This window comes from Strigops habroptila, assembly GCF_004027225.2.
Source record: "Strigops habroptila isolate Jane chromosome 13 unlocalized genomic scaffold, bStrHab1.2.pri S16, whole genome shotgun sequence".
Taxonomy (NCBI): domain Eukaryota; kingdom Metazoa; phylum Chordata; class Aves; order Psittaciformes; family Psittacidae; genus Strigops; species Strigops habroptila.
In genome coordinates this window covers 5114146-5139261 of record NW_022651054.1, presented here as the reverse complement: position 1 = coordinate 5139261, position 25116 = coordinate 5114146, and the positions used below count along the sequence as shown (strand labels likewise).

Below are 25116 nucleotides of genomic sequence, written 5' to 3'. Positions count from 1 at the left end.
CTCAGGAGGTACCCAACAGCAGCAGGCCAGGAGAATGGCCCCTTGGGAGCTGATGCTTAGCTGTTTGCAAACCCAGCTCCCAGCTGGCTCCAGCTCCCTGCTGGGGCTCAGGACAAGGGGCACCTGCCAAAGCCCCCCCTTACCCCTTCCACTCTTCCCTCTCAGCATGGCTCGGGCACTGCACAACACCCTGAACACACCCCAGCAGCCCCGGGGTGCCCGACTGCAGCCACAGAGTTTATTGTTTAGTAACGAGCTCACCACACCAGCAAGCCAGGACAGGGGGTGGTACAGGAATACACGTGGGGTAGTTACACAGACTGAGATTTGTACAGCTTTTGTACAGAGGAAGAAATAAAGTGAATCAAATAACAAAATAGACATTAGCAGTCAAACCTTTTTTTTTTTTGTCTTTTGGTTTTATATCATACTAACAAAATCTGATAGCCAAAAAATGACTAAGCTACAAAATTGTAATACATACTGTACGGGTAAAAGGTTATCATCCATTTATACATCTAGTATCATCTTTATTATGGTAACTTACATGAGGCCTATAGGATCTTAGTGTATTAATAACTCCCTACAAGATAGTGCTGAGCTGCTAAAGCTGCCAAACAATGGAGTACTGGAAATTTTGTTAAGACTTTTACAGTGTCACTTGCATCATTTTGTTTGAATGAAACCCTCATGCATCTCTAGTGCAAGCCAGAGGAAGGGCTGGTGGCTGTGGGTAGGCAAGCGCTGCAGAGCTTTGGCTGGTAACTTCGCACCCATCATTCAGCACTGGCACGGTGCTGCCCCTTGCTCCAGCTCGCTGGCTGCTGTAGGAGGGATAAAGCTGAAATCACCAGCCAAGACTGATTCTTTTCCCTTTGGTCTCTAGAGGGTTAGAGAAGAAATCGCTAAAGATGGAGCAGTCTCCATGGCAAAGACTTTGTTCACTGGATAACGTCTTGGCTTTCAGCAGAAAAGCATCACTAACTGTTGGGTAACGCAGCTGGGTGAGGGCTGGTGTCCCAGCAGGTGCCAGCCCTTCCCTTGGTGCTGATGGCTCCAAAGACGCACTGCCTCCTCCTCCCCACTCTGTGCTGGTGCTCTGAGGCATGGTGTCAGGACTCAGCTCCAGACACAGCACCAGCATGGCAGGCACAGGCTGGGAGAGGGGCTGGGGAGAACACAACCACCCCCCAGTCCCCTGTACCAGCTCTCGGGGGTCAAGATAAGAGCAAGGCTGAAGCCAAAGGGGAGTGAAGGCACAAACAGGAACCAGCCCCTGACCAACAACAGGAGATGGGTGCATCAGTACTCCAGCACCCTTGAAAATCTCCCCTGAAGAACCAAGCCAGTAAGACCAAATACTGTGAAGTACTTTATACACCACCACATAGGCAAAAATAGCACTTAAACTTACAAATAAATAGAGGGGCCGGGGAATCTCCTCCTTGTCCTTTCCAAGTTTGTCCCTAGTTTGGTCTCTTACAACCTCAGAAGGGCAGCCAGAGGCAGGTGCCCTTGGGAAGCCTGTGCCAATTCTGGAGAGGGAGAACATGGATGATGTTCAAACCTGGCCACTTTGTACAGGGTTGAGCTAAAACCCAGATGATGTGTGATAGCATGTCCTGCTGATGCTGCAGTCAGTCCTGTTTGGGGAGCAGCTCCCCAGAGGGATACAGGGGACCTGGCTTTGCGCCACTGCCCATTTCGGTATGGCCCTGCAACAAAGCCCACACACAGCCTCTGCAGTAAGCAAGAAGTGCTTGGCTCCTGACTGATCCTTAGGGACCAGCACAGCTATTTACAGCCAGAGAAGACCATCGCACTATCTTTAAACCTACCCTGACCCATCTGCTGCTGGTCTGCACTGTCACCTGAACTGACTGGGAAGAGCCACAGGTCTGAGCCACTCACAGAGCATGGTCCCTGGGAGGAGACAGGAGCCAGAGACTCCTCCAGCTTGAACTAGTTACCCTGACAACTTAAGATCTGGTTAATGGAATTAAATACATGGTCCCCATAAGCCCTCACAGGGGATCCTGCCCTGTGCAGAGCCAAAGGTTCATCGAGGGAGGTGGAAAATGCAGGTGTCTTCCCTCTGTAGATGAAGGCAACTGGTCACAAATCACTAAAAGACCTATCAGAGAAAGTAAGTGCCCAACCAGAATGGGCTCTCCCACTGGCAGGTGCCTGGGAAGCCCTGGGCTTGGAGATGGGCAGCACTCCTTTAGCTCCACTCAATCCAGAGAGAGCTGCAGACATCAGAGACCACCCAAAGCAGCACTTTGGGAAACACCAGCCCACAATTCTTGCAGCCAGCAGCTCACAGAGAGGTATTCACTGTCACAGGCTGCAAAAACAAACACTCCCTCTGGGATTTTCCTGAATCGCTTAGGAGATGAGTACACCAACCAGGAAGATTTTGGAGATAACAACTGTGATCTCTTAGGAAAGTCTCAGAGCTAGGCAGAGATGTGGCAATCTTCCTGGTGATTAGTAAGAACTGATGAAACAGTTCTACAAGGCAGGATGGGATCCCATTTGAGTTATTCCCAACTAATTAGATCCGAGGCTCTGCCTTCCCTTGCCATGCACAAGCTTTAAGCTGTGCTTTCTGTCCTGCTTTACACCCCTGAAGTCACCTTTCTGTCTCATCCTCCCTCTGAATGGAGGGAGATCACCAATCCTGCATCAAGTGAGCAGGGTCCAGTGTTGTGTCATAGCCCAGATTCAGCAACATCCTCTTCATGGCAGAACTGCAGCCTTGAAGCCCATGTCTTGCCCAGGTTGCTTGTGGCTGCCCATCCTTCAAGGAAGCAGGAGTCTGGCAACCCATGAAGACAAAAGTAACACAGCTTTATAGGAAATCAAGGCAAAAAGCAATGAAGCTGACATGATGTGATGTTCATCTGCCTGTGGTCTGGCTCAGATCTCCTCTGTCAGTGCTCTCTTCTGTCTTGTTCTGTTTCACAGATACCCCATCATAACACAAGAGCTTCTGTAGACTGGAGGAGTCAGACACTAACTAGGGGAAGTCTGGTAAAACATTGCTGTGACTCTTCCCTGTGATACTGAGCAGCGAATCTGAACTGGATTCTCAAATCTTTAAGAGCATATTGTCCCTTTCCTCCACCCTAACGTCCCTTGAGAGTTGTGGTGCAAAGTTAGAGAAGGGTAAAGCCTTCAGAAGAAGGAACAAGATCCTTGCCTGGGCCTGCACTGCTGTGTACAGACAAGAACTGTGCGAGCTCTAGTCTTGGATTCCTTCTGCTCTAAATACTCAAACTCAGGTCATGCACAGAGGAATGCTGTACCCATCAAACACAGACAGCTGCTGCTGCATGAATGCTCAGAGCAGCACCTCAGCATCCTCCATTCCTGGCAGGAGGGGATGGGCATCATACTGCAGAGCCAAGGATAGTTCTGGAGAATGGCCAAGCAATCCCTGATTAGCTGTTAAATTAAACAGGCAAGGAGGGAACTCTCTCCTCAGGGCATCTGTCCCACGCTGACTGCAGCCAGCTCTCAGGCCAGTGATGCTCAGATGCAGCTGTAGAGTCCTGTGCTCCAAAAAGACCCAACAAAACACATATGAGTGGTGGGGACCAGGCTGTGCAGCCTGGCTGTGGGGCAGGGCATGGGCAGACCTGCTCAGAGATCTCTGCAGGAAGAAAGGCCAACCACAGCTCAGGTTGCCTGTCCCCAAACAGCACTGGGTGAGAAACAACACAAATATCCCTCTGAAATCAGATTATTTCCCAGGACATGCTATGATACAAGTACTAAGTGCAGCCTGCAGAACATCAATGTCTTCTACAAGGTGGAGGGAAACACGTCCCCACACCCCGTCTTGCTCATCCTACACGTGCCAACATGAACAGTCAGCCCAGCAGGTTTCACTTGCTTGTGCAGGTCTTCAAGACAGCAGGATGTGTGGAAGGGAAGGGACAGACCACGTGAGAAGCATCAAACACCACAAGCAAATCCCTTTGGAGCTCCTGTGGGATACTGGGACTTGCTGACACTTCAGCCACCATTTGGGGCAGCCATCATCCAGACCAGGTCAGCTGGTGGGACAAGGGCAATACAAATTCCACAGTCAAAACCAATACAAGTAAGAAACCAAACTCAGAGAGACCTTTCTGCTCCCTCCTGGAATAATGGCTGTCTTGCAAAACTGGACTCCAGAATTGTCCTGATTACATCAGTTAGGATATTATAAACATTGTCCTGCTTTAAAGTGAAAATACTGTGTCTGGTCTTTTGGAGGTGCTAAAGCCAAATGTGGTATCGTTTTTCCTGACAGTGCACAGGAGCTGATATTGGCATGAAATGATCCTCTTCACCTCTATCAGAGCTTCTCCTGAAAGAAAAGAGACCTTGTTAGGCAAAATGAGGGCAAGCAGAGAGGTATTTCTACAGAAGAGGAAACTGAGGCATGGAGTGGAATGCCACCAGGCCTGCCATGTCTCTGCTCAGTAAGTCACACCTCCTCTTCCTCAGGCTGGCCATCCTACCTGTGTGGAGATGAAGTTTGAGGCTACAGGTCTTGTCCTACATCATGAAAACTGTCGCAGAACACACCAGCATGTCCCACAAATGCCACCCATGTAAAGAGGATGGCAGAGATCTAAGACCAAGCAGGTTCTAGCTGTGGCTGCCAGAAGAGCCATACAGGCACTAACCCAGGATACCGAGGGGAAACTCCCTTCCCATTGCTTCTCCCAGAACAAGCACCCATTGCACCTCAGTGAGCATCTCGCTAGCACCTTCTTGATGTCTTCAAGTGGTTTTAATAGTAAAGCGATGTTCCCACCACATGCTTGGGAACTGGCTTTTGATGTGGGAATGACATAGCCAAACTTTGCTGGCAGAACAGCCTCCATCCAAGAGCTGTCCCCAGCACAGCAGGCAAGAAATCACACAAAGCAGTCACTCCTTCAAATGACATTCTGCTTATAACTTACCTCTTGTTTGTGGGCTTTATCCTGCTGGTGAATCCCGTTAGCAGACCCAGAATTTCCAGTCTGCAATGGAGAATGGACAATACTTACTGAAGGACACAGAGCCTAGTGGTTTTGCCTATAAGCTCTGACATCTGTCAAGACTGCGATCTCCTTCCTTAGCAGCCCACTCCACATAAGGAAATGAGAAGGCAAAAATCCCACCCCGCTTCTGGCAAGAAGCTTCCTGCCCTCTGCACCCTGGCCCAATCCCCACATGCTGGATTCCATCCTTCCCAGCTACAAAACATCCCCCAGTTTCCTCATGGACACAGACTCACTCTTCACTTCTGACTCTTAAATACCAATAAACAAACCCTAAGCCAAGGGCAGCTTCAGCTGTAAAACACAGCACAGTGAACATCCCAGCACAGTGAACATCCCAGCACAGTGAACATCCCAGCACTGAAAGGACATTTGCCATTCCCTGCTTCCCATCTCTGGGGACAAGTCTGGCAGCCAGGATAGGCTGTTCTATCTTTAGAAAGCACAAGAACTTTTAAACATTTAAAGTGTTTCTTTAGGAGGGACAATATGGAGCCCTTCAGCTTCAGCACAAACAAGAGAAGAAAGCTGCAGCCTGAAGTCACAGAATGGCAGATGTCAGTTGCTTGGGTCTTGGAAATCAGATTCACAGTTGTTGGTGAATTGCTGATGGCAGCAAAATCAGATGAGAAGACAAGACCACCAGGTTTAAAACCCATCATTAGAGGAGGCCCAGCTACACAGCTTCTATTCTTACTGTAACCTTAAAGGTGCAATAAGCAATCCTATGGGACAGAGGTTTAGTTTGGGCAGGAAAGCAGGCAGAGATTCAAAGTGAGCTCTGCTTTGAAAGCCTGAACTGACACTGTTTGCCAGGCAGTGAATCCTACCCAGATGGATGTCAAGAACAGTGCTGCTGTAATGACTCAGCCCTGGGGTCTGCACCCACTCCCATAGGAGATTCAGGCAACAGAGCCTACCCTGGCTGCAGCACACCCAATCTGTGCACTAAGCAGCTATCAGATACCAAGAATCAGGTTTAAAATTTGGTCTCAGTACACGGTCATGATAATGAACAAAGTGGTGCAATTCACTTGAAATGAAATGAAAAAGCTCCCAGAGCAATCATTGCCAATTCTCCAAGAAAAAGCCAAATCCTTATCACTTCCTGCAAAGCTTGTGCCTCCCAAGACATGGAGAAGATAAAGATCCTTTTCCTCTATGACAGGATAAATACTTTGCAGCTGCAGGCATGGAAAGAGCGAGGCAGCAAGTACTCGAGCATGAGATGAAGACACAGTGCCATTATGCTTCCCCAGCTCCTGCACCTCCTTGTCTAATGGCAAGGCCAGCCAGGCACAGCAAGGACTGCAGAGCATGGTGGCTGACTAAAGGAGAGCAGCAGCAGCTTGTGGTAATTACAGATTTCTTTCTTGAGCTGCAAAGTGCTGCAAAGTGAAGGCTTTACAGACAAAGGGAGAGTGATGCCAAGGCAGATCCCTAAGCAACAGCTGCTGCTGACAGAGAAGAGACAGGAGGTCAGAAGGTAGTGCAGAATGGGTTACAGAAGAAATGTGGCTTCTGGGGAAGAACCATCAATTCACTGACTAATGCACCAGGATCTCTTTAAATGAGCAATGTCCCCAGGCTCAGCCTGAAAGCCCCCAGTTAACAACTCCCCTTCATAAGAGAAAGGATGAACAGATATCATACTGAAACTAGAGAAGCTTTGATCCAGACTTCCTTGTAAATAGGCACTTTAAAACCCTGATATCAATAGAAGTTTGAGGCCTCGCCTCCTGCAGTAATCCTCCAGCTGTCTCCCAGTACCATGGCTTGTAGTTGAAGGCATAATACTATCTTGTCACATCTCTAAGATTTAAGCATGAAAGTATCAAAGCAGTATCAGGGATAGATAGCTGACCTCCTAAGGTCCACTCCACCTCACTTCATGGCAGATTAGTTATCTTCTACAGATGGGGAAGAAATAATTACCACCTGCACCACCTCTGGAGATAGGAATGTGAAACAGAAGACTTCCTTTTCCTCAACGGACTGAGCATTAAAGCAGAGACTAAACTTGTCCCACCCCTCCCGCAGCTTCCAGCAGATGAGGTTGTCATGATGCATTTTCATCTGACACATAGCAATTTCAGCAGGAGCTAAAGTCACTCCAGAGGTACTAACAGGATTATAGTACATCTTGGACTGCCACTAACTTGTCATCACGACTACAGCTGTCCTGTCTGGTGCTGGCAGACGGCTGCCTCCACTGCACTGCGGGATATAGTGACTTGTCTGCAACACACAGATGCTCAGCTGAGCCAGCAGAGCTTTCAGGGCTACAATACATGCACCCTCCTCCCGGCTGTCTCCCTCCAAGTACTACCATGGTGCAAAACAGCCATTTGGTGTATCTGCAAACTGTGCAGAAGACACTGCCATGGGAGGACTAGATTTGATACCACCCCCCCAGGTTACCTACCACAAGATATCTGCACCTGCATCAGGGAAAACAAGCTCTCTGCCCATTCTCTGTGTCTAGTGGCTTGTTCTGTACTATCCTAATGTGTCTGAATGTGAATTGTAGTTCATTACTGCAAGAGAAAAACATTTTTCAGCTAAGAATTTAAATGAGCAAGCACAGGAGGAGCAGTAGTGCATCTGGGCTCTGAAAACCATGACCTGGTTGCAGACACAAGAGAAGATATAGCTAGAAGAGCAGTAAAGGACAAAACTTGGCACAAGGGGCAGGTCACTTCGCAGGAGGCATCAGCCAGGACTTAGACATGAGATAAAAAAAGCCAAATGTGGAGAGTCAAGTCATTTGCAGCCTTCAATTTCACAAAGAAGGATGCAAGACAAAGGACAGAAGCAGTTTTACTTTTGTCAGAAGAAACAAAGGGAGACCAGAGGAAGTTGGGAAGAGAAGGCAGTAACTGGAATGGGATCATTCATGGTCCATCAGCAAACCCTGATCAGATACAGGGATGCCTTCAGGAGCTGGCAAGAGAAATGGAAAATTTTCCCAGAGTTACCTCCAAAGTTTCTGCTTATGAACTGCAAGGAAATAAACCTTTCCGAGAAAAGGGATGGCAGAAATCCTCAACTTTCATATTACAAAGTGCCTGTACCTCAAGGATATGCAGCCACACATTGCTGTAGACAAAGAACAGTTACTCATGCTGCAACCTTCCCCAAAACACCATGTTTAGCAACCATTCTTGCAAAGCACAACAGGATCCATAATTACCAAGTAGCGAGGCTTTTCTTCATTTTAACCTACATCTGACTTGAACAAAGTCTTGCCAGACTGTTTCTAGCAGAGAGAAAGGGTCCCAGCTGCCTGCATCACCCCCCACAGCACAGAGCAAGGAGGTTGCTCAGGACAGAGCTGAGGGCTGAGCAACTTGTGAAGTGATTGCTGATGCTCTCTCTACCTGTGTTTTCTCGGAAGAGAGCCTCATTGCTTCCATGAGCTTCTCCATCTGGTGGCCCTGCTCCAGCGCGTTGCGCAGCACATCCTCCGTGCTGACCAGCCGGTGCTGCAGCCGGATCACCTCCGACTCTGACGAGGGGTCAATCAGGGAGTATCGCCGCTGATCCGACACGGATTTTTCCTTGTCCTTATACAGCAAAGGGAAAATAGGAGCAGGTTAAACCAAATCAATACAGAAACTAAGCAAAGTAGAAATCCGCAGTAACTCATACAACCATGTTTTGATTTCAACAGTAGATGGGGTCAGAGCACAACTCTGAAAGCAACTGCATAAGCAGCAGCTCCAATTTGTTCCCAGCAGGGTTCAAATGAATTATTCACATTTCAACCACTGGAGGACACTGAAGTACAAAGGAATCGGAGGACAGTGCTTATGCCCAGAACACAATGTGTAAAAACAGTGTGGGGTAGCTGACCTTCACTCTCTCCCACTAATTTTAGCCTTAATTAGCCACGGATCTAAAACCTACGGGAACAGAAAAACACTCGAAAAGGACACATGGACATTTTTACTGCTTAATGAGTCACTGCTAAGCCAGGTCCCATCTCACAGGCGCTGTCAAGGAAGGTCCCATCTGATGCTCAGTCACACAAAAGCAAACATGAAGACTTGGAGTAAGGGTGAAGGGCTACCCCCAGGAGCAGCACAGAGCCCTCCAGCCCCCAAGCCAAGGCCAGGAGGGGTTTTGGTGTCCTCACCAGCACAACCAGTTTCTCTCGCAGCCCCTTGATGTCATCTTTGAGCTTCTGCTCCTTCAGCCGCCACTCGGCTTTGTGCACTTCCCGGCTCAGGTCCCGTTCTGGCCCAGGCGAGTGCCGGTTTGCCTCCAGTAACAATGCTCTCAGCTCGTTCAGGCTCCTGGAAGCAGCAGCATGGAAAGGTGAGGACATTTCCAGAGCTCACACACCACTGGTGTCCTGCTGTGTTCCCTCCCATCTTTGCTACAGATCCAAAGAAAGGCCAGTGAGCAAATGCGACTCAAATCCCACCACTTGCAGGGGCTTTAGATCTCCTGTCCTCCCCACTGCGCCAGCTTTAAAGAGACTGGGACTTGCCCAAGGCACTGTATTTCAGAGCAGGGCAGCTGCCAGCTTAGTTGGCATGTAGATGACTTCATTCAGCATCTACATGGGCACTGAGCTGTCTTGCAGCTCCTGGCAAGCAGTGAAAGGGCAGCCCCTTTGATAATTCACAGCCCCTAATTTTAACCAAATTCCCACATTAAGCATCTCTAAAGAACAGGAAAGTTGGGGGCTGGACTTTAATGATTCAACATCCAGGTTTCTTTTGGTGGTAAATCACAGCACCCTGAATGAACACAAACACACACAGGGCCCCCTGTCTCCAGCTCTGTCCTTCAGACCTGCACACTAACCTTTCCTTCTTGAGTAGCTCCTGGCTAATGAGGACCAGTTGCCCTGAAGCATCGTGTGTTTTCTTGGTCAAGGCTTCCAGTTCACCTTCCAGACGTTTCTTTTCTTTTAACACCGAATCAGCCTTCTTTTCTGCTGTTTTGCATTTGTTTTCCAAAGCTATGAAGCAGAGGGGAAGGTCTCAGTCCTTTACTTGCATTCCTGCTTTTTGCCTTTTCCCAATTACCACTCCTAACAATACAGACGTGGTTAGCTCTGGCCCTACTTAAGGGGAGATCTTGGAAACAACACATCCAGCTCCATTTACCTTTGCCTCTTTTAGTTTCTGACATTCAATAAACTCAAACCCTCCCTTCACAACATACAAATATCTTCTGCAGTGTTTGTGTTCAACTCCTGAGAAGAGACTGGAACTGCTGAACAAACTTCTATCAACAACCTGCATTAAGACAGGCAGTGTCCTGGTTTATACCAGCCCATCTCAGCACCCAGACCCTTGTTCAATATCAGTACAGAGGATGAGCAGGGAAGCACCTAGTTCCCACCAGCACTGGATTAGGGAAACTTACCACTTACTTGGGCCCTTAGAGTTTCAGTCTGGGACACCAGTGATGACACCTCTTTGTCTCTTTTGCTCAGCTTGTCTTGGAGGTCTGCAGGAAAAGGAAGGGACAAGACAAAGATTAGAAGCTTGGAAAAAGCTTTGTGCAAATCAGGAAGGGATCCAGCATACACGTCAGGGTGCGAGAGGGGCATGGCCGTGGTACCCTCCATTGGCAGAGGAGCAGCAGGAGACAGATATCAGGTGTTTCTCACTGCATCTCACCACATTCAGGCATTAGAAGGTATGACAGTTGTGAAGCCATATCAGATAGGTTTAAGAAAGCAATCACAGGGGTAGGGGGAATAAAACATTAACAAATGCGGAAAGGAACTTTCAGCACTTTTGTGTTACCAGACAACAAATGCCATGCAGCAAAATCCACAGAGAGTTACAGGAAGGGAAGGCACATGAGTCACTAGAACAGTGTTCCAGGATAGAAAGCAATAAAATTTCATACCTTCCATAGTCTGCTTCATCTTTATCTTTTCTTCTGAAATATCATTAGTTTCAATCATCTGAAATAAAAGTAAAATATGAGATGTAAAGAGCCCTTTACCCAAAAATTCAAAGCAAAGTTAACTACAAAGCCACATCCAAAGCAGAAGTATATCCAGTACTCAAGTTACCATCTTTTACATCTTTCTGAGAGGGGAAAAAGGCTTTTGAGGAGTCGCTCTGGGTAGTACTGAAAGCTAAATGGTATCACCTGAGAGTGCCCCAAACCACAGGCAGCTGAGCACAACAGTGAGATTCACCCAGGAGGGAAGACAGAAAGCTTGTGGGCTTTCCCCACAAGCTCTGCTTCCAGCTTTCACACACTCAGAGTATGTGCAGAGCAATGCAAGAGCTGCTCTCCCTCAGTTATCACAGTCTTCTGTGGTTAATCATGGTGCAAGCACTCTTTAGCATTCAGCTTGAGACTCAGTCAACAAGCTCCTCAGCTTCTGAACAATCTAACTATGCCTAAAGTTACAAAACCAGTACCAAAATATTAATAATTATTGGTGAATTAATAAATTAATAAAAACAATAAAAAGCAAACGCTGGTCCATAGAGAAGATTCTGCCTTTTCCCCATCCTCTTTTGTCTGTACTGCGATGAAAAGCCAGAGCCTGCAGAGCTCACAGCCAAGCTTTCCATCGCAGGGGCCACGATTCAGCCCTTGAAGCCCCTTCACATCCAGCAGCCTTCAGTGGGACCTCAGCACGTGCCCCAGATGAAGCAGTTGCTGTGGCCACCACCACTGGAAGCCCTGAGGTCAGTCCCCAAGAGCTTGAGTAGGCTGCAGGATATATCCAAGGGGAGCAGGAATACACTCAAAGGGTGTCCTGATGCCTCCTGATGTACTTTTAGTATGGAAAAACTATTTAACTGCTCTTTGGAAGTACAGTTGTGAAGGAAACCGTCACAAGACATGTTTGAAATACTTAGATAGTTAGCACTGCAGTTACATTAAGACTTTTAACAATAGGATTTGCCCTGTGACACTCACACACCCATGCATTTCTTCCCACATTTTCCTGATTCTAAATCAACACACAGTTGAAATCATTATTTCAACCCTCCCTGATTCTAATCTGATATCAATATCCCCCAGAGCCCTCTCATTTATCTAAAAGACTCTGGAACAAGCCTCCAGCTTTTAACATTCATTCCTGGTTCAATATTGGCTGTAATATGTGACACATTATAACATCCACCCACTTTTCCCAGGGCCCTGGCTGCACTTATTGTTTACAACTGTCTTTACTACATGAAACATGATGGAGCCACCCTTGAAACACCATAAATGCTGTAGATTCCTCCTTGGGCTTTTGCCTCTCCTGTCCACTTCAGCATGTCTTTCTGCTGGCGTGAAGCTCTGACTTGGCAAACTAATTCGTGGGCTTGGCTTTGCTGCCTAGAAGTGCAACCAACTTCAGTGAGGCTGTTCACATTGGCAAATTAAACAGAGGGATTACATTCACTTCACTGGCACCTCCGTCTGGAACAGTGACTACATCACCAGCAATAGATTTCAAATGAGTATTCTTAACTTGTGCACATTTCCTGGCTTAGTTTCCTTTTCTGCATCCCCACAGGCACAAACTGTAAGTTGAATTTTTTGCTCATTTCTCATGCAAAACTCAAACACAAACAGGGGTCCAGCCTAGATCCATGAGTAGCCATCTCCCTCTTCACTCTAGTGCAAAGTGAGCCACATATCCCTTACTTTCCCACACTGGTGCCATCCTGACTCTTACTAGCAGCTCTTCCACTATAATCCTCAAAGCCAGCATTTCCCTGTGCCTCCCATGTGCTGCAAAACCTCCCCACGGCCTCTGCCATGTTGCTGGCACAGATCTCTCACCCAACCCTACCTGCTCAGCTCCCTAACCAAGGCTCTCAAACCATGCTCCATGTCCCGAGCAAGCTACATGCTCTATCTCAGCATGGGCAATGGCTCTTCTTTCACTCTGCCCTCCACCTACCTCCCTAACAGCCCTTGCTCATGATACATTAAGGCTGCTACATGGAGGACAATAGCAGTATTGCAGAAATGATGCTTTTTCAGCTCAGAACACTGCTTGCCCAGGATGAGAGCCCACCCCTCACAACCACAATAGCCCTATTCTGCTGCCACAGCTGTCATGTGCCTCTAAGCCCAGATGTGGCCCACTTGTGCTTCTCTTGACTCTTATTTTTTCCAATTGTGCCACTGTACTGGCTTTCCAGAGTGGGAAGACACCTTCAGCACGGAGATGCAGCGCAGAAAAAGCACTACCTATAGAAGGTACATTCAGATACTCTGAGGCATTAAAGCCTCAGAAAACTGCATAGGGCAGCAGCTGAGGGTTACTCTTCGGAAGGGTTACTAAAGGTGATGATAAACAAGCAAAATGACCCAGAAGTCATACATTCGCATGCTGAGAAGGATGCAGGGCCTCCATGGACTGCAGCTTGTTCTCTAAGACAAGCACTTTTTCCTGCAATCTGTGGATCTCCTGTTTGCTCTGGGCTTCTGTTTTCTGTAATGTTTCATAGTCCAACATCTTCTTCTCAGCCAAAGAAATCTGCTCTTTTAAGAAAGCTATTGCTTCTGTCTGATCTGTATATTCACCATGAAGTTTCTCCAGTTCAAGCACCCTCAGCTCAGCATCTCGACACTTGTCCTTCACATCTTGGAGCTCAAGAAGGTGCTGATTGCTTTTTGTTTCCAGTTGCATTTTCCAGTTGCTGTTGCTTTTTTCCACTTCATCCACAGCCTCCTGCAACTTCAGTTTGAGACTCTCTTTCTCCTTTATATGAACAGCTGTCTCAATGTCATGCTTTGCCTTAAGGTTCTCCAACTCAAGCTGGTGCTCCATCTTTATACTCTCCACCACTGCCTTCAGTTCCACGATCTCCTTGTGCTGGGTGTCAGGGCCTGTGTTCAATGTGGCTTTCAGGTCCTCCAGAGACTTCTGGTGGTCTGAAGCTAACGTGTCCAACTTGGACTTCCAGTTGTCCATAAGCCCCATGTTCTCATTAGTGGCTTGCTGAACTTTATGCTTTAGGTCAACGATTTCCTGTGAGTACTTCTCATTGACAGATTTCAGCTTCTCCATCTCCTGCTGGTACTTCTTTAATGTCTTCTCATACTTCTCCTTTAGCTGGCTGCTCTCCTTCTGATGCTCCTTGTTGGCAGACAGCAGTTGATCTCGTAGACGAAGAGCCTCTGACTGCAAGCCAAGGTTATGCTCTGGGGTGTCTGCTTGGTGAGAGCTCCTGAGGCACTGCCGAAGCTCATCCACCTCGCTGCGCCTGAGGCTCAGCTCCTCCTCCAGCTGCAGGATCCTGGACTTTTCTGCCACTGTGGTTAACTGCAACATGACAGAGAAGACAAAGTCAGTCCCCACCTCCCATTGCTGCATCCTTCCTTTTAGTAAGTGTGCTCCAGTGGAAGTAAATCCAAAGTACATTAGTCAAAGTTCAGATATACAGGAAAAGACTACCCAGCACCCTCCAACCTGAGTAGTTTTGCACCAGGATAACCATCACCGATAACTCAGTTATGTCTTTGTGCCAATTGCAATTTGGTTTTTTCTAATATGAACTCTTGTTTTCTACAGAAAAACACACATCTTGGAAGCAACCCTTAGAATTCACTAGAGAGCAACAGTGCTTTATGAAAAACAATGTCCTGAAAGGGCATCTTGCCAGATGATGCACAGAGATGTGACTGCACATGCAGGAATATCACAAGCATCAAACCCAACATTAAGCATATCACATTTCCTTTATTGCTCAGCAATCCTCAGCCTAAGATGTCTCTTCTGCATCATAATTTGCTTACCCTGGTGTAAAAAGGAAAAGGGTTTTTTTATACATGAGTATTTGTTAGAGTTCATTAGCAAAGTAAAAAATAATGTAGAAGGCTAGAGGATGCAACACAATAAATCTGGCCATGATTAACACCGAGCATAAGGGCTATGGAGTGATGGCTTACAATCTGAATGTAGCCTAACAGGGCTGAACTACCTGTTTGTCACAGGGAGTTCAGGGTGCTGCAGCTATGGATGGAGGAGGAGAGATTTGACCAGATGAAATATCAGAAGGCAGCAGAAAAAACAAGGAAACCAAGTTAAAACACAAGCAATCAATTCCATTTCACTTCAACTGCCATTTTCCCCCACTAACCATCAGCCCAGGAGGCTGTGTGGGTTTTATTTTAGATGGGCACAGGGGCATTCAAACCATTTAGCCCTTTTGGAGAACCTCATGTTTGTGTTTTCCACAGCTCTAAAATCCATTGCTGAGAAGCAAGCTCACTGTAGCAAGTTTGCTGCTTCCCAGACCACACCAGCATGAAAAAGCCCTTCCCACATCTGGTTGCTTTTAGGATCGGGTGCGCTGTTCATCTGGGCAGCCTGTCCTGTTGCAGACATGGCCAAGGACCAGAGCTGGTCCACCTGCACTCACCAGTATCTTCCATTTCAGATGGCAGCTTGCACAACTGGAGAGGGGACAAAGGGAATGCTGATTGCAATGTTATTTCCTGTTACAGCCTGGGGCAGCCTTGAGGCAGAATGAATTGTGCAGGGTGCAGATATTATTTGGGCATGTTAATTGAGAAATGAATTGTGAAGAGCTCATGTGTCAAATGGTGGCATGGGGCAGAGAAGCAAACTCAATCTCAGAAACAAGTCCCCACATAAGAAGCAAAAGCTAGAAATTATACTGTACTACTATTTCCAGGAGAGAGAGCAAATAAAAACCCAAACAAAAAAAACAGGGAAGCTTAAATCCAAGCCAAAAATCAATGAACCCCACAACGCCCAAAAGAAAGGAACCCAAAGCAAGGCATCATGAGCATCAACGCAGGGGCCAAGCACGCTGTTCTGCAGGCAGGGCAAGTGGGGGTCGATTACCCTGGTGTCCTCTAATTCTCTGAGGAGTTTTTCAGCCTGTGCCTTCTCAAACAGCAGGCTCTGCTCGAGCTCCCGTATTCGGGCATGCTCCAACTGCGTCTGAGTCTGGTCACACAGAGGGAGAAAAGAACAGTGGAAACAGGAAAAGGGCAAGGGAGAGAGAGAGAGAAAGAGAGGGAAAGAGAAGGCTGCAACATCATCTTCAGTGTACAAGACAAGGAAAGGCAGTTCACAACAGGAGGAGAATAAAGATCCAAATAAGCAGGAAAAATCCAACCAAACGGAAAGTGGTCACTACAGGATTTTACATGGTACTCGTAGTGGCTATTTGCAAGGAAATTGAATCTATGACGGGAAAACATCCCTCTGTGTTAGAAAGCTGCTTCAATGTTTTCCTGCATCAAGACTATACTGAAGACACTTCCTAAAAAGCAAAGCTCCTACCACTGCAGACCACCACTACAAGACCATTGCACCACATCAGAGAATGCAAAGACCTTGCAATGATTCTCCACATCTCTCCTCAAGAAGAATTACGAGGTATGGTGAAGAGCTGGAAGTTCCCATCCTCTTTTTGCTCCTGATACAGCTTGAACCCTGCACTAAAAAAGAGGCAGGTCATACTGTACATAGTATGTTGTTAAGACCCAAAATACACTGCATTGAAAGCAAATCAGAAATTTAGATACCAAACTGCTATATAGCAGTGCTTTAGATTTGAATAGAGCTGCTATGAATTTTAAAGTGATTTTGACACTCAAACTCAGCCTTTTACACAAGAAAGCAAACCTATTGTTTTGGTTTTGCTTTTTTAGTTGATCTAAGCACAAGAACTTTACGTAACCTGTCCAGATCCAGGAGCATTGACTCAGGGTATCGCTTCAGTGCCTTTCTCTTAGAGCAGAAGTACCATGTAACTGCACTTGATGGCAAACCTCAGGACTCCACAATGACCACTGCGATATCATGTAAAATTTCCCATAACTAAAAGAGGAAAGGAGACATGGGAAAATGCATGCACACTCTGGCCTTCACAGTTTTTTAGCTTACAAAACCAACATTTTCCCTTAAATTAAACCAGACCTACCTAAGGGCAAACAAACCTGATCAGAACCATTCCCCCCCTCCATTTTCTGCCCTTCATTTTCCATATAATTATTTGCTTCTCCCTCTTTTTATTGGAACCAGTTTTAAGGACTTTCTGCCCTTTCCTACAATAAAGAACGTTCTGGATAGGTGTACACAAATGATGGAAACTGAAGTTTATAAAGATAGATGTTTTCTCTTACAGCTTGAAAGGTATCATTATATGTGATACATCATGATGATCACAATCAACTGCCAGATATATTCAGGCTACTCTTTATGTGGTTTATTTGACTCCTGAAGGAAGTCACATTATCACAACATTATCAAAAGCCCCAAATAATATCACTTAAGTGCAAGAGCTGGCTGAATGCATCCTAAAAAGAAAAGAAATGTAATTATTCCTCAGTTTACACTAGCTCAAAATCCCCAAGTGAAACTTCAACAACACAGACTTGAGATTACCTCAACTGGTGGCAGCACGTCAGATACCGGCTACCTGAAGATGCTGAACTGCTACAAAACTAATCTCTGAATCTCCCAAAGAGACAATCTCAAGACTCCCGAGGGCAACACTCAAGTTCACAGCCAAGCTATCTGAGTTCCGCCTGACATTCTTGCTTGGTATTTATCAATCCTGCTATTTTCCCAATGGAAAACCATATGAAAATAGAGGAGAAAAATAATCAGGGAAGAAAGTTAGACCAGCTGTTTTACAATCCTTTCATTTTAGATTTGCACCAAGCCCTGTATTATTTCTTACTTTATGCAAACTGGTTTGCCCAGCCAGTATGACTCAGAGCTTCAATTCAACATTCTCCTGAACTTTGAGGAAGTTCAGATCTGAATTTAGGACTTCTAGCTGTTAGCCTTGAATCACTATTGACAAATTACTAGTTGACTTCCCACTGCTGTTCAAGGCATGATGCAGGTTACAGGAGATGAGGGTGAGGTAGTTTCTTGAAGAGGTTAATATTTCCTATAAACCATGGTCTTTCACCATAAAAAGCTTTTCTTAAAAGGTTTTGTTTTCCTGCAGTTGCTTTTCACCTTCCAAAGCACTATAGCTTCAGCATTGCCAAACAGGACCAAAAATGGGTTGAATTCATTCCAAGGCTAAATCCACAGCTCCTTCTTTATCTGAGGTCCAAAGACTTGATCCGTATCTCCAGGCCTCGGACACATTGATTTCTTTGGTCAAAGCGCTGCTAGGGATGCTGCCTACCATGCTCAACACCTGGAAGTCCCAGGTTCGAAACCTACATGCTATTGTAAGAAATACCATGGGATTTAGCCTGCAAGACCAGAGGAGGGGAGACAACTGTCCCTGGTTTTGCTTTTGGTATTTGGGTGGTTTGTTCAGGTCTAGCTAGGGATGCAAAAGGCTCTGCTAGCAGCCACTGCTTGACTTCGTTGTGATTTTATGTGAAGAGTATCAGGAACAACCATTTCCCAGGAAACACCCTGCAACATGAAGGAGCACTTATCCCCCTGATTTCCAATCAGAGTTTTATTTAAGTGTATTACTTGCTTCTGGAAATCCTAACTGGCTCCACAACAAAGCAGAAAGGTGGGAATTATCTCCAGTGAGTCAATCATTCACTCTGAGCACCCAAATTAGACACGATAGGATGTAAAAACTGACCACAGCCAAACCCTCTGCCAATGCCTGTGCTGTCGCTGGTGTTGGACTCATTGGGAACACCCCAGCTCTCTGCACCATAGGAAACCAAACTCCTCCATGACTCTTTCTTAAGAAGTTATTTGTTCCTCTGTACAGATGAACATGGAGGTGAAGACAGGACCCTCACAGCCTGCAAGAAGCTTGGCTACATCCCTGTTTGCAAAGAAACTCCTTCCCAGCCCAAATGACAATCAGATCTTTCCTCAGTTTAGGACCTGCAGGCATAGAAGATTAATGTCACAGCAACTTACCATCTTGCTGAAACATGGTATATCTAAATATATAGCCAGCCCTGGTCCCATTGCCATTATTACACAGCCAGGCTTAAACACTGCAAGCTTACACAGGGGAAATTTGCTGCTCTCAAAGGGAATGATGGATGGATCAACCAGCTTTCTCTAAAGCACCGGGGGAAACCTATCATCTAAGCTCAGGAATCACAGAAACCTGATCTTGCCCCCACACGCTAAGCAGAAATTGCACATTGGCAAAGGTCTGCTATCAGTGCACTGCTGATTTATACCTTGTCAAACACATTACTCTGCTTCTAGATAAAGAGGAGAGGTTTATGCCACAATGGTCAAAGCCATAGCGACATATTCCATTGCCTAGTTTTCCCATTTTCCTGGGCTTTTATTGACATGTCCTACGGAGAAGTCGAGGAGGAGATCCCTCGACATTTCTGGCTGTTACTAACCTAGCACTCTAGCTAAAGGAAAGTCCTTTGATTTACACATGTAGAGCAGAGCCTTGCTTTCACAGAAGTATCTTTTCCATCCTTCCCCCACAGAAAAGCCTCCCGCTCAAGGGCAAGCTCCCAACACCACTTCCAGATTGCACAACGTTCACTGCGACAGCATCACTCCGAGCAACAGCCCTTCCAAATGAAAGGGTATCCTAGTGTCAAACCTCACTCTTATGGGCAGAGGACTCCACACAGGGATATCACAGGTCAAATCATACACAGCATTTCAGCTGGAATAGAATAATGCATGACTGGGAGGTCGTGTGTGCCATTAGCTGTCTATAGCAGGACACTGCAGGGACAGCAACTGAGCAGTCAGTTCACTTCTACAGTGGAAAAACATATGTTGAAATGCATTCGGATACAGTCAGAATTAACATGACTTGGCAACTCATGGTGACACTTAAAGCCAAGTTGGCTGCACGTGATTAATTCTGGGCATTATTAGTCATTGGGAAACATACCAAAGAACAATCTTCACAGTTTATACCATGGTGTTCACAGCACATCCAAACCCATGAGTAAAGATAAAGTATTGTTTGGAGTTCAGCAAAAGGTGGCAGAAGTTAATCAAGTGAGTCCCCATGTGCAATTTCAGGTTTTGATCCCACATTCAAGGGGTGTCAAGGTGTAAGGGTGTTAGGAATTACCTCCAGATCCCCCTTTGTAATGGATTCTTCCTCCACACGGAACTGCAAGTCCTCCACTTTCCTGGGGAGGGGAGAAGACACAAAAAGAAATCAGTAACACTCAGATCAGCATCCTCTTTCTAAGCAGCCACTGCACATGGGCCTCCCCTACACATCAGAAGCCTGAGAGGAGAGGGATACAATCTTGGTATACAAACAGCTTAGAAGCAGCTAAACAGCAAGACCTACGGAGCAAAACAGTAATAAGCAAGTTTTCCACATAGCAAACATTTGCCTTCTTGCAAGGTACATGCTCACAGATGTGCTGTTTCTGCTGCACCACCTCTCAGCAGGCACAACTGCTGTTCATTGGCACTGGGATCCTGAAAACATGAAAACCACAACCAGGTTTCACTGGTTTACATGGACCTTCTTATCCTGCAGACAAGCACTGGGCAATTCCTGTGCCAAATGCACAAGGTCCACACAAAATATTCCAAAGGAATCAGAGCCACCGCCTCCTTGGCAGAGGGTGGGCAATGCTTAACATTTCCACAGCATGGAAATGGGGAGCTGCCCTGGTGGAAAAGCCTTCACCAGAGCCTGTATAGGCCAGTCATGAGTAAATGCACATAAACCCACGTGCACACACAGAGACATGACTAGGACTCTTTTGTAAAGTCTGAAGAGAAAGTCCAGTAATGATACAAAATAATTCAGTTTTCTGCTAACCTCAGTCCTCTTTGTTCTCTTCACTGATTAAAGAGAAGGCAATAATGAGGATGTCGAGCTGGTAGCCAGATGTAAGGACTCAGATCCCGTTACAGATGAAAATCACTGTGAGTGTACATATCTAACTTCATAAACAAGCTTCCTTGTGTAAACCTCCTCTAATTAGAGGCGGCATCTGTTGATATTTAGGAAAGGAGTCAGCTGTCTTGGGCTAAAGGGCCTCCTGGAGCTGGGAAAGTGAGCTGCCTACCAGGAGAACATGACGACTTAGGCACAAAAGAACAATTTTTCCTCAGGAGGAGCATCATTCCATTGAAATCAAGACTGGTTTCAGTTACTTAATACATAGAAATGTATTTCTATTCCCACTGACGAGTTTAATTATATGTAGACAGCAACTGGACTCCAAGAATGACAAGCAAATCTTCATTCTTATCCAGAGAGGAAATGTATGCATCATCATATATACAGGGATGGGGCCTGTGGGATGCAGGGAGATGATCAGTCACACTACAGTAAGGCCGTATTCCAATTTGACTTCCCTTCCTCAGAAGGAATGTCCTTAAGATCAGCACATCCCAAATGGAAGGGAAAGAAGTGGTCTTTAGGAAAGCCAGATTGTACAGAAAGGTTAGGAGTCTGGGATGGCCCAACCTGCACAGTTCTGCTTACTATCCAGTACTGTTATTTTGTGCTGTATCCTTAGCCAAGGCTTTGTCACTGTCCAAAGCCTTGCCATTACTTAATCCCACCTGTACTGAGCAATTCCATTTCACACAGTGACATGCCTGAGTTTGGTCAGGGTTTCAAATCTCAGAGTAACTGATACTAACAGAGCCCTTCATTCCTTCAGGCAAATAATGCTGTTTCTCCACACATTTGGCAGGAAAGTGTGTCAAATCATGAGACTCATATCCAAATATGAGCTGCCCTGGCTGTTTGTCTTCTGCCTTTCAATTGCATTGCAATGGTAGGGCAGGTTTAGCTGAGAATATTCAAGCAACCCGAGACTGCTCACATCATAAAAGTCAGCTCACTGCAACCCCACCAGATGATACGGCATTGAGTCTTCTCTAAGACCCATACGACATAGGGATGTACAAGAATAATTGGGAATACTTCACTGTTCAGTTGTGATTAGCAGCAGTTTGTCAGCAAATGAAGGCAGTCACAGTACTGGATGCTCAATCCAAGACTCACATCAGATGTGCAACCACAGCAAAACTGGTTCTAGACCTCCCACTACCTGAAGCAGCACACCCCTTGTCTGTGCACAGGCAGACCCCCAGTGGCCAGGAGGGTGAAACGGCATATCCAAAATACTGGAAGACATCCAAAGATGACCTTCCCCATCACGCTCTTCTGCTTAGATCCAACGAATGAGGTTCTTAGGTAAGAGCGTCATCTCCCCCATGACTTCATCTCCTCCACACCCATCCACTCCCACTTTACCTCTTCTCTTCTTCCAGCTGGTTCAACAGTTCAATCTTCTCCTTCTGCATCACATCCACCAGGGCTCGTGCTCGCTGGAGGTTTCCTTCTGCCTCCGTGACATACTGCAGCAAAAAAAACCCAAAACCAGCCCGAGCCACAAGAGTTACAAGTTTGAAGTATAGAGTTGTTTAAGAAAGGGTCAGAACAAGGGAAGAGAAGGTTTTGATGATCTGTTTCAGAGGATGTTATGTTAAGGAGGCAGATTTTCCAAAGAGCCCAGTATGTAGGGATCAAAAAGGAAAAGAATTGCTCTATCTCCAGCAGCTGTAAATTTGATCCATGCTTCAGTGCCTCTCTGACTTGAGCCCTTTGGAGAATCCAGCTCTGATTAAGAGTTAAGAACTTGAAGACTCAACAGTTGTGAAAATCCATTCTGAGGTTACCAGGTGCAATTCAGTCCTAGTCATGAAGCAAGACAGACATTTCAGGGTTACATTAGTTCATTTGTTACTGGTAACTACTGGAAAATACTATACATTAAGATGCTGTCAGCTTGCAGTTGATTTGCCAATCTCTCCTGCATTTCCGACAGGGAGGTGTGACAGCAGTCATTGAAGAACCTGTGACTCTCTGACAAATAGCACAAATACAACTCCTCTCTGTAAACATTCAAGCGCATAAAATATCATTTGTACAAAATGCTTGTGCAAAAAGCCCCTCATGATCAGCCTGTTTTCCTTACAGACCTTTTGACTTTATTAATGTGACAAAGGCCTCCTCTCTGGCAGGCAAGCAGTGGCATGAAACTGAGCTGATGCTCTCAGCAGTGTCTGATAACGTCAAAAAAACACTGCAATGCAGTCACAGCCACAGACAGATTGGGTGACTAAGGGCGACAAGTTTGCCCTCCACTTGCATTTCAGCATTCAAATGCAGTTTGTGTCTGGTGGATCAATATCTGCTGCCTTATTCCTGGCACAGCCCTTTTCTCCCTCCTGGCTTGGGGCACAGAGAGTCCACGTGATGCTGGCAGGAGCGGAGAATGAGCCTCAGCTCAACCCACCATGCAGGAAGCCGTCTCCACTTCAAAGGCAGAAACTCAAAGCCAGGTTTCACATCAGAAAGCTCTACAGGGATAATGTTATCATCTAAAACTTTCAGAAGATGCCAGATATTTGAGTGCTAGTGATAAGGCACATCACCTCCTACCTGCTCGTGTTGGGCCTTCATGATGGCAATCTCTTTCTCCACCTCACAGATGTGGCTGGTGGCTTTGGCAACCTCAGCCCGCTCCAGGTCACGCTCTGCCAGTAGCTGTTCAATGTGCTGCTGCTTCTCCTTCAGTGCCTCCTGGAGAGCTGTGGTGCCAGAGATTTTTCGGGCATATCGAGAAGAGGTCTCTGTCAGCTGGAAAACAAGTTAAAAAGAGACAGGGGTAAAACTATGTCCTTCCCAGGCTAGAATAGCTTGAAGTCCCCTGTTAAATTTGGAATACAGCTCACCTACAGATCATTTATTAGACTGTACAGAGCTGCAGTTCCAGTTTTGGACCCTACAGGTCAGGTTAAGAAGTCTGCAAAACATCTGGGCACTGCTCACAAGCTCAATAGCTCTTCTGTACTGCAGAAGAGGACAGAATGTGGGGTGGGAACTGGGTCAGGAAAAGGTATTATTGAATCATCTGTCTTCTTAAGTATATTTTATTGATGACCTGCACTGGTGCAGTCTCAAACAGTGAGCTCAGCTGGGTAGACTGCTCTCAGCTGGAGACTGGTATGGGCTACTTAGATCCACTCCCAGTAACAGATACTGCACCCTTGTCCCCAGCCAAGCTGACTGCAGGTGCTATGCAGCACACACTACCGCAGTCAGCTCTTAATATTGCTGCCTACTCTGGTGCCTGCCTGCTTGAGTACCTGCCAAAGCACAAGGCATGTGATCCAGGACAGTGTCACCCTTCCACAGCAAGACACAGTCACTGCAGGAGCTTTTGCATAGCCATTTGATACAGCAGCACACTGCTACACAACCATGTGGGACAAGAAGCAATGGCGTTTGTCTGCAGGGATCCTATATAAAACCTACCTTGACAGTGGAGCTGAGATTCCTCCCATTAAAGAGCCTGAACTGCTATTTGCAACGATCACAATTGCTCCGTGTCTGTTACAACTTGTGTCCATGCAGGGAGTCCTATTTGTAAGGTGGGTAACAGTACCCCACACTTCACTCTCCATCTCATTGATGGTGAAAGAACAGCTACCCCACTGCAGCTGCTGCAACAGAACCCCAAGCCTCCCACTTAGTAGAGCTGGGTCCAGGAAGTGGATTGAGGCTGTATGGTCTGTAGAAAGAGCCACTCACCAGCCCGCTGCGGCTGGGCCTGCCCCCAACTGATGATGCCACAGAGCTGACAGAGCTGATGGAGGAACTGCTGGGGCTGTGGGTTAAGGCAGACACTCCCATGGCCATTCGTTTGCTCTTCTTTGCCTTGGCAGGGCTGGTTGACGGGAAGCCGATCCGGATCACCTTGTGGATGGGAGCAAAGAGGCCAAACTTGGGAGGGCACTGAAAATACCTGTAAATACAGGAGATGCACCAAGTCAGAAGTGGTAGAGCATCCATCTCACCCCAGCCTTACAGAACAGCATTACTAAGCAATATAAAACCCCAGCCCTCAGCTCATCTCTTGGTGCTTTGCTGTGACACTGTTTCCTGTGTGCAACTGGTTGGATTATTCTCCTTTCCTGCCACTTAGAGTAGTGGCTATCTCCATGTTTTCACTTGTAGTGCTTAAGCAGGGAAATCCAACCTAATTGCCATGCACTAGTTACTGTGCACTTTGATGAGATGCAAGGAAAGAGCCATCTGGTAGTCTGGAATAGCACAAAGATCCCAGTATACAAACACAGCGAGAGCACATGCACTCACCTTCCACCCAAAAGCTGTGTGTATTC

The 25116-nt window shown here is 46.5% G+C and overlaps 1 protein-coding gene across 3 annotated transcripts in view; it reads right to left on the bottom strand.

The window, feature by feature from the left end:
* Window positions 1–216: 216 nt before the first annotated feature.
* CLIP2 (CAP-Gly domain containing linker protein 2) overlaps window positions 217–25116 on the bottom strand; it is a 74412-nt gene continuing 49512 nt past the window's right edge. For 2 of the 3 annotated variants that reach the window (XM_030472324.1, XM_030472323.1), the window contains exons 5-16: window positions 24524–24737; window positions 23372–23569; window positions 22181–22284; window positions 20018–20078; window positions 13360–14304; window positions 10920–10977; window positions 10428–10511; window positions 9861–10017; window positions 9184–9343; window positions 8426–8611; window positions 4965–5024; window positions 217–4360 (exon numbers count right to left, since the gene is read on the bottom strand). In XM_030472324.1, coding sequence (XP_030328184.1) covers window positions 4349–4360; window positions 4965–5024; window positions 8426–8611; window positions 9184–9343; window positions 9861–10017; window positions 10428–10511; window positions 10920–10977; window positions 13360–14304; window positions 20018–20078; window positions 22181–22284; window positions 23372–23569; window positions 24524–24737 — 2239 coding nt within the window. In that variant the 3' untranslated portion in view covers window positions 217–4348. Of the gene's footprint in view, window positions 4361–4964; window positions 5025–8425; window positions 8612–9183; window positions 9344–9860; window positions 10018–10427; window positions 10512–10919; window positions 10978–13359; window positions 14305–15852; window positions 15958–20017; window positions 20079–22180; window positions 22285–23371; window positions 23570–24523; window positions 24738–25116 lie in introns of all 3 variants that reach the window. The other variant, XM_030472325.1, reaches the window with a different exon arrangement.